The sequence below is a fragment of the Mytilus californianus genome, unplaced genomic scaffold, assembly GCF_021869535.1.
Source record: "Mytilus californianus isolate M0D057914Y unplaced genomic scaffold, xbMytCali1.0.p SCAF_14, whole genome shotgun sequence".
Taxonomy (NCBI): domain Eukaryota; kingdom Metazoa; phylum Mollusca; class Bivalvia; order Mytilida; family Mytilidae; genus Mytilus; species Mytilus californianus.
Window position 1 is genome coordinate 38,865,027 of NW_026262626.1, and position 9,704 is coordinate 38,874,730.

General features: G+C 31.4%; 1 protein-coding gene across 1 annotated transcript; it reads left to right on the forward strand.

The window, feature by feature from the left end:
• Positions 1-1,567: 1,567 nt before the first annotated feature.
• LOC127724508 (carbonic anhydrase 1-like) lies at positions 1,568-9,456 on the forward strand. The gene is made up of 8 exons (XM_052231491.1): positions 1,568-1,752; positions 2,056-2,088; positions 2,947-3,123; positions 3,614-3,762; positions 6,405-6,476; positions 6,904-6,967; positions 7,468-7,625; positions 9,150-9,456. The coding sequence occupies exons 1-8, from the start codon at positions 1,629-1,631 to the stop codon at positions 9,429-9,431; spliced, it is 1,059 nt and encodes a 352-aa protein (XP_052087451.1). The 5' UTR covers positions 1,568-1,628; the 3' UTR covers positions 9,432-9,456.
• The last annotated feature ends 248 nt before the right edge of the window (positions 9,457-9,704 follow it).

Here is a 9,704-nt window from a genome sequence, read left to right on the forward strand (position 1 = left end):
ATGGAATTGATTAACTTGAATGGATTCAGAATAATAATTAGGTTACTCACTGACATATAAATGTATAAAGCTTTCAGAAAAGGACTTTTAGAATTTGATAATACATTATATAAATAACACATAGCTGAGTGGGTGATAGAGCAGATTGTTACCCCGAGAAAACATTGTCAACTAAGGCGAAGCCAAGGTTGACAATGTCTTTTCGAGGGGTAACAATCTGCTCTATCACCCTCTCAGATATGTGTTATTTAATTTGTTATACTGAATGTTCTGTTATTACTGTCTATTAAATTTCAAATTCAAAGTAATAAACTATATCGTCTTGTACATAACAATCATCCGTATTTATTAAAGCGCACACTTCAGCAAGCGTCTCCGTGAAGAGTAATAGAGTATTTGCCATGGGATAGAGTAAATTGTTTCCCTCGTATTAACCAATCAAAATCTGGCATTTTTACATGAAGTATAATAATATGGAATATATCACCAAAGATACCAGGATTATTATTTTGTATGCCAGACAACATTTTCTTGGGCCCATAACTATATTAAATCAAAATCAAATAATACATTCTTTAATTAGAAATAATTTCATAATAAAATCAAACTTGTGCACGAGAAAAAAAACAAAGATATTAAGAATCTAATACAAACTATATGTCGAGGGAAAAGACAAACCAGTTATCCATCAATTTAAAAATAAAAAAGGAAAATGACAAAGCATATACAGTTAAGTATGAATTTTACTCCACACATAAAAACAAGAGTGCACATGCTGAAATGTCTCGCCTTCTTTACTGGCCATTTATTTTATGTTGATAGTCCTAGATATGAAGCTTTACTAAAAGTATCACATAAACTTAACATGATGATGGTTCATTGGTCAATGTTAAGTTTTGCCGGTTAAGTTTGATTCTTAGAAACTATAAGCAGTAAGTCAACTATATTTGGTGTATGGACTGATTGTAAGGTGTACATGTATTTCCTGTTTGGTTTATCTAACCTTGACCTCATTTTCATGGATCATGTTAAGTTTATGTGTTACTCGTAGTAAAACTTTATATTTAGGTCTATTAACATAAAATCAATGGTCAGTAAAGAAGGCGAGACATTTCAGCGTGTGCACTCTCGCTTCTGTAACTTTTGTCATAGGCTTGACAAAGAAAGAGGGTATAAGACCTCCTATGAAACAAGAAGTGATCATGTCATGCACTGCAATCAAAATTTAAAAACGAAGACGTGAAAATAGCGTACTACAAACCTTTGCTTGGAAAATTAAAAAAAGAAAATCACCTGTTATTATACTTTGTATATTTCACTTGCATCCATTATATATGGCATGCATATAAAAACATAAGACAATGATTTAATTCTTATCAAGTGTACACATTAAAGGACAATCTTAACTGTTCCTCTCCAATGATCACGATGTAACATACGTTGTAGCTGAAAGTTGAACTGCCACATTATTCTATTTGATTGGTTACAAAAACAGATCTTTTTCACCATCTTTTAATAAGGAATTATGACATCCAACGTGTTACATGGTTTGACTTGATATATATATATATACGTGGACCCTACACTTTTTCACTTCGAGTAAAGTTTTCCAAAATTGATATCTTGAAATGTTAAAAGTGGAAATGAAATCGAGAGTTATGTTACTCTTTTTCTGTCTTGAAACAATTCTTTTGCAAGCGACTGAGGCGATGGAAGGAGTGCAAGCGATTCAACTGTCTGAAGCAATTGAAGGTAAGCTGCTAAATTAGATTAAACCTTTCAGTGGGGTAATTGAATTAAGATTCCAAATTTCCATATTTAGTTTCTAAGATAATCACTGTATAGTAGTAGTTTTAAGGCTGAAAACGTTCGTCCAGAATCATCTGCTGCTACATTATATATCAGTAGAGAAAATTTAATGAATAGTTAGATAAAAAAAAATTCTCTTGAAATCATTAGTTAAATTTCTTATATTTACTTCACTAATTTTTCAACCATCAATATTGATGGTAAAAGAAAATCAGAAAAGAAATAACCTCTCTTCTTTTATTTTAGGTCCTAGCTGGGGATATTATCAAGGCGGTATTCGTAAGTACATCATCTTAAATACAACAAAATAATTCACAATAATTAATGATGATAAAATTTAGATAAATATGCATTCAAAATATTTAAAAGCCGTATGCCATTATTAGTTTCTTTTGAAAAACAGTAGAGATGTAATTAGACATTTAATATATATACCCATAACGCTCCAATGTAAATTCCCCAGTCTTTGTCCAATCCACTTCATTTTCGCACTGATCAAAGCATTTTGAAAATGTTCTTAATATATCCTTCTCTTTTTTTTCGGAAAACAACTACGAAAAGCATATGGGCATATAGGTTATGTCATAACAACACAACGTGTGATACTAGGAATATTATGCTTATTAATAATAACATTTCAAGCAAAAGAACATATAAAGGAAACAATATTTATAAACCATTCTAAAGTGTTTATGCAATTAATCTCATAAATACATGCATTCATTATATGTAAATATGGCTGAAGAAAATTAACAAATGTATTCTAGAGAAACAATCTTGCATAAATTTACATTGATCAGTTAAATAGTGTGTACAAAAGAAGTCTTTGGAGCCAAGTACATGTTAACAGATCATCGGAAATCTATTTTACTATTTGATTTTGTGTTAAAATACTCCACTCTTGATGAACTATCATGAATGTAGATAATTATAAGAACGAGGCGCTAAGGTCGTATTCCCAACTATTTCACCTTGCTTGTAAACTAGAATAAAGGTATTAAAAATTTAAAGCACTTTAATTTTATAACTAGTTTTCATTATATTGATACAGTTATTATTGTTATCATTTCAGTTTTACTAAAATGATAAGTGTCATTTCCTTCCAAAAAGGGCTCTATAGTCATTCTTTTATTTTAGCGCCACCATTTTGGTCTTGCTTAGTAAATTCTGAAATGTGTGCTGGTAAAATGCAGTCTCCTGTCAATATTGAAACAAACGATGTGGTCAAACACAACCAGATTAGGCCGTTTCATTTCTCAGGACTTTTGAAAACAGCAGGAATAAAAATGGAGCTGAAAAATACTGGTCTTGGAGGTATAATGGTTTGGTTGTGGGGTCCTCATTTATTTAATCTTAATTTTAAGGCCTCTTTCCTCTATTAAACATTTTTGTTTGTTCGTTATTATCAATTCATAATTTAGCATTTCATTATACTTTATTTTATTTAACTATTTTATTTAATTTATTTAAATGTGGTTCATTGTCTTTATTCTTATGTTTCTATTCTTTAAACTCTCACCAGACCCTCTGATATGTATACCTTGTTTTTACTATCAATTTATTTTCTCAAATAAACCGTGATACATGTTTTTTTGATATGTTCAGACTTTTACCTAAAGGTAATCATAATCATACTTATCAATACAAACGATTAGTTAATCTGTCTTTATTATTCAAATTTGTATTTTTCGAACTATAGCTAGGTTAATAGTTGTGTATGATAACATTTCTTTTTTAATTCTTATATAATGTTTTTATCATTTACATGTTATTTAATTTTATATTATTTGTTTGCTTTTTACAGTTAAAGTAGAATTTCCTAATACTCAGCCAATAATTAAAGGTGGAGGTCTTCAGGGACCGCATAAACTTGTAGGGTTCCATTTCCATTGGGGAGGTAATAGTCAAAGAGGTTCAGAGCATACAATAAATGGACACCAGTTTGCAATGGAAGTACGTATACAAAATTGGCCACATTTCAAGAGGTAGGTTTTGATTTCATTGAGGTACGTCTCATTCCTATTTTATTGAATACATGCTGAAAATCTATCCCAAATATGGGATTGATTCAAAATTGACGAAAGGGAAACTACAATCTTAAATGTATATTGTAAAATTGTGGTAAAAAGGAAAAAAAATAGATAAATGATTTAAAACAAACACTGCAATCAGTAAAGTAAGACAGAAAATAATAAAATAAGCAAAACAGAAATAAATGAAATTAAACAGTAAGAAAATACAATTGAAAACTTATATAATTTTAAAACAAAAGGTGCACATATAACTTAAGAATAAAGTGGATAGAAGTAGGAGAAAAGAATACCTAAAACATTGGTTAAATACAGGGGCAGTCAAATTGATAAAACCGAAAACACTGATAATTTTATAATAATCAGACAACAAATAATTTGGAGAAATCAACATACATGTATCAAGTCTAACGGACCAGGCATTGGGTGATCGTAATCAGATGTAATCGATTACATTTTGCAATGTAGTCATATGTAATCAGTACTCGTTTAATTTCCGCTTACAAGTAATCGTAATTTAATCGATTACAATGCAAAAAGAACTCCTTTAATATTTACAATTATAAATGAATAATAAAAAATAAAAACAACACGTTATAAATTTCATGCGTTCGAGGTGTTTTTCTGGATTTACCTTCATCAGGAACATTCAAAGCCGAAAATTTGAAAGCCAAGATAAAAAACGAAACAGTCGAAGATCTAGATGACCAAAACGGACCTTGAAAATAGCCAAATCCATCTGAGGTCAACTTTGCCTGAAAGAGTTGAAACCTTAGTTTCTTTATAATTTCAAAGTTTATAAATGCGCATTTTTAAAAAAGGTTTGTTATAAATCATGTCTGTACTGAAGTACTGACGATTGAGTTGATGATACCCTGATTGTTCACCAGCAGAGGTATCGACCCAGTGCTGTTAAAAATGAAAACAACACGTTTTAAATTTCATGCGTTCGAAGCTCTTTTCTGGATTTACCTTCAACAGGAACGTTTAAAGCAGATTATTTCATAACAAAGATAAGAACCGAAACAGTTGAAGAGCTTACTAACCAAAAAGGACCTAAAAAATAGCTAAATTCATCTACGATCAACTTTGCCTGCAAATCATTCACATTTCTTCCAAAGAAATAAATCTAATTGTAAACGCTTGACAAAACAAAACGTTATTGCTTGTTAAAAAGATATGTATGGTCAAATATTAATCGTCTTCATTTATTGCATAACTTTATATTGTGTACAAATTAAATCACATGTTTACTGAAAATTGTTTAGACTAGAAATAATATATGTAACAATACAATACTTACTATGACGAAATTGAAAAACATTAAGTTAATCCTAAATGTTCTATTGAATGAAAATTTGACCAAAAAACATGTGCTTGTTTAACGGTGTTATTAACCTTTTCAAGATTTTATTAAGTTAAGATACCAATGATTGAAACAATCGATACAAGAAAACATTCAAATCAGGTCAGTAGAACGACTGATCTTGATCTGTGAAGTTGTGAAACATAATTGATCAATATTTATGAATGAGATGATGTAAGACATTGTAAAATTAATATTTTATTTTTTGTTATAACTTTTGTTCTGAGGAAGTTCAGTAATTCATTACAAGGTAATCAAGACTAGCGCTGTTATCTGAGTAAAGTGTAATACAACAGTAGTGCAATGATGTTTTGTCTAATTGACTAATTGTTTAAAAAAAGAATTATTCTGTAATTGATTCAGGAGATACCTAGACGACAACATATTGAATTATCGAGTTATTATAGTCAAATATTCATCTCTCAGATTTCAAATAACGTAATATTGTTCTAATCCTTTACATACCTTGATCAAAAGGCTGGAACACGTTTCCAGACATCAAAATAGGAGTCCAGACAAAATCGCCAAGCTCTTTACTTGTGTGTTTAATTACATCCGTATAGAATATTTACACAATTCACATTAAAACTCTATTTCCAAACTTTCATTATTTAGTTCAACTTAAGTGACGTTTTGTATAAAACAGCAAGTGTTTTTCTGCACAAGAATAAAATAAATAGAAACAATTGTCCACCTTTTACTGTTTAGTTTTTTGTAAAGAGAAACGGCAAAATGTATATAAATCTAAAATATACAGGAAATAATTAAGTTGAATTTTGCAAAATTTAGATTTTCTTAATTGGAACAAAAGATATATAAAGTGTATTGATTCTAGACCTAAAAGTACTAGACAACATTGACACAAAACTACAGCTAAGGGACATTTGTATTGCTGTTTTTTTTATCCAATAGTCAATTAAAGTGATGTCTTAAAAGCGGGAATAAAAGCCCGCATCTCCCTGCTAATAACCCGAGTAAATAAAGAGTCGTAAATGAAATGTAAGTGTAAATATAAACTCGGAAAGTGCTTACTGTTTACACATTGTGACTTTGATGGATAGTTGTCTCATTGGCACTCATACCACATCTTCGTATTTATATTTACATTTGGATTTTAGTTATCTAAATCAAGTTGTCGTCTTACTAGGAATGCATGTGAATTCAGTATAATTATAGCTGCATCTATTTATTTATTCTAGGCCCATTTTGTGTTTCTTCCAACAACAGATGGACCAAAACATTTTGCCGCAGTGATTGGAGTATTGATTTATGTAAGGCCATTTTCATTAATGTTTTCATATCTTTTTTTTATTAAAACTCACATGTATGCCTATCATACAAAGGAAAGAAGACGAACTATTAATTAATCAATTATATTCTGCAATGAGGATGAACCTGCATCAGAAGTAAGAATTCAACTGAAAAAGAGGGCAGGCTATGTACCGACAGAAATGAGGTTTTAAAAAATGTCCTCTTCATGCCCTAACAGAATTACGTCAAGGGAACTTCGATGTGTACAGAAATGGAAAATTGGAGTTTATATTCCTATTCCAACTTATGTGACTGTGGTTTTATACATTCAACTGACTGAAAAAACATAAAATATATTTATGTCGGTTGTTATCAACAGTAACGCAATATTCTTCTCAGAAATAAACTTTTCTAAGTAATAAACAAGAATAATTATTGTCGTTACAGGCTGGAAGTTACAATCAAAATTACGAACATATAGTTTCTAAGCTAAAAGACGTAAAGAATATTGGTAAGTGAATATGAAATACATTAATTTTCATCTGTAACTACGGCCAAAGATTAGGGTTAATGGGATATTTATTGATCGTTTACCCTTTATAAAATTGTAAACAAGAGGAAGGAGAAGATACTAAGGATGTTCAAAACCATGTCGTCGTAACAAAAACTATTGGGTGGCCAAATGATTTGTAAACATCGTCCACAAGCCAGCACATATTTACCAAGATTTACCACGGACATGAAAAAATCACAAATGGAAATCGACCATTTCATTTTTCGAAGGAGGGGGAAGAAGATGTTTTCTTTCTGACGGAATGTTCTTTCTTCTTTAACGAGTCTAGCTTATATTTTTGGTGGCGACTTAGGCCCGCGGAAATTTATTTTAACCAACTGTACATATCTTTTTTCACGTTTTGTTTCGTAAATATTCATTTTCGTCCTGTTTAGGGCAAGTCTATTTTTTCAGTACTTAACATGCCAGAATATTCATTTAAAAAACCTTTTCTACAGGTGACAAGGCAGTCCTGGACAACTTTCCAGTCATGGATCTGTTCCCAGAAACCACTCGCTGTTGGTACCGATATTGTGGAAGTTTAACCACACCACCATGTACAGAGACAGTTATATGGACTGTGTTTGAACAAAGCATTTGTATGTCAGAAGACCAGGTAAACATAAATCGATATTTTTAATTTTTTAAACGGAAAAAAAACCAAAGATGTGATCACATTATCCAGCTTCTATCTATTTTACTGCTTTTGAATTAAAGAAAATTCATAAATTTGTAAAATATTAATACAACAGTTACAGAGATATTATGGATACAACCACCTTTTCTTCGAATATGTACAAGCGAGGAGATATAAGATACTTTTATAGGTTATTTTTGTCATTTGGTAATTATCTCTTTAACACATAGTACAGTGTAAAATTGAGAATGGAAATGGGGAATGTGTCAAAGAGACAACAACCCGACCATAGAGCAGACAACAGCCGAAGGCCACCAATGGGTCTTCAATGCAGCGAGAAACTCCCGCACCCGGAGGCGTCCTTCAGCTGGCCTCTAAACAAATATGTATACTAGTTCAGTGATAATGGACGTCATACTAAACTCCAAATTATACACAAGAAACTAAAATTAAAAATGATACAAGACTAACAAAGGCCAGAAGCTCCTGATTTGGGACAGGCGCAAAAATGCGGCGAGGTTAAACATGTTTTTTGAGATCTCAACCCTCCCCCTATACCTCTAGCCAATGTAGAAAAAACAAACGTACAACAGTACGCACAGTAAAACTCAATTTAAGAGAAGTCCGAGTCCGATGTCAGAATAGGAAACAAAAGAAAATAAACAAAATGACAATAATACATAAATAACAACAGACTACTAGCAGTTACTGACATGCCAGCTCCAGACCTCAATTAAACAGATTGAAAGATTATGTCTTCATCATATAAATATCAGGCATAATCCCTTCTGTTAGGGGTTTAGTATTATACCGTCATAAAATATATGAGAAGAACATAACCCGTGTCATGCCAACAACTGGTTTTAGCATAAATATGATTAATTCCGATGCAAAGACCCTATAAGTGAATCCATATTAAAGCCAAAATATGCAATCTTAAATGACCTGACCACAGTATCGTAACTATATCCTTTCTTAATAAGTCTGTTTAAAGGTTTTGTTAGCTTTTGGGGTGAATACTGACATTTTTGTGCTTTGTAAAGAATATTATCATAAAAGATTGGATGTGAGATACCCGAACGTATAAGATGTCTGCATGTTGAGTTATATTTACGAATGATGTCCTTATACCGATGATAAAATTTAGTAAATGTTTTGACTAGTTTATGATATCGAAAACCCTGGTGTAATAATTTTTCAGTAATATATAAATTTCTCTCGCTAAAATCTAATACGTTGTCACCTTTTATTCCGTAGTGAGTTTGGAAATAATGAATGTGTTCTAGGATCAAGTTTAAAACTATACTTAACCTTCCGGAGCAAGTGAGATTAACCAACTAAACATCGATTGACCCAAAACAAAACGACATCAAGACGAAACAAAACAAGCAGCAAATGTACAAAATACAACGCATCAAAAACACTTTTATATACAACAAAAATGGGGATAGAACAGGTAAGGCTGCGGAATACATGTACACTCTAATTTGTATTCCTTTATAGATCAGTGAATTCCGGAAATTAATGGGTAAACCAGAAGTATTTACAGAAGGGGACAATAATATAGTGGATACATTTAGACCTGTACAGCCATTGTTACAGCGCAAGGTTTCACTAAGCTGCCCGCGTAGGAGAAAGTACTATTATGAACAATATGATCGAAATGCAAACGAATACGGTTGCATCAATCATGGATATGGGAAACAAAAGTGCCATGATTTGTATTCTTATCATTCATCTGGATCCAATAGCTGTCTATGGGTGGATTGGTACAGAAAGCAATGAGTTAATGAAAGATGAACTACTACAAAATGCAACATGATTACAATGTTGCGTAGTTATGATTAAAAAATTTCTGATACATATTCTGCTTTGTTGTTGTCTTCTGAATCATGAAGCATTCTTTATTTGCCAGCACCGGCCATTTTTAAATGCTACTTCAAGGAGAGTTCTTGACAGGGTTTGCAGATTCCAAACGATGACCTAAATAAAAAGAATACAGATAATGGCAAATAAATAAATGATGGCTAAAATATAAAAAAGGAAATGAATGGCAAA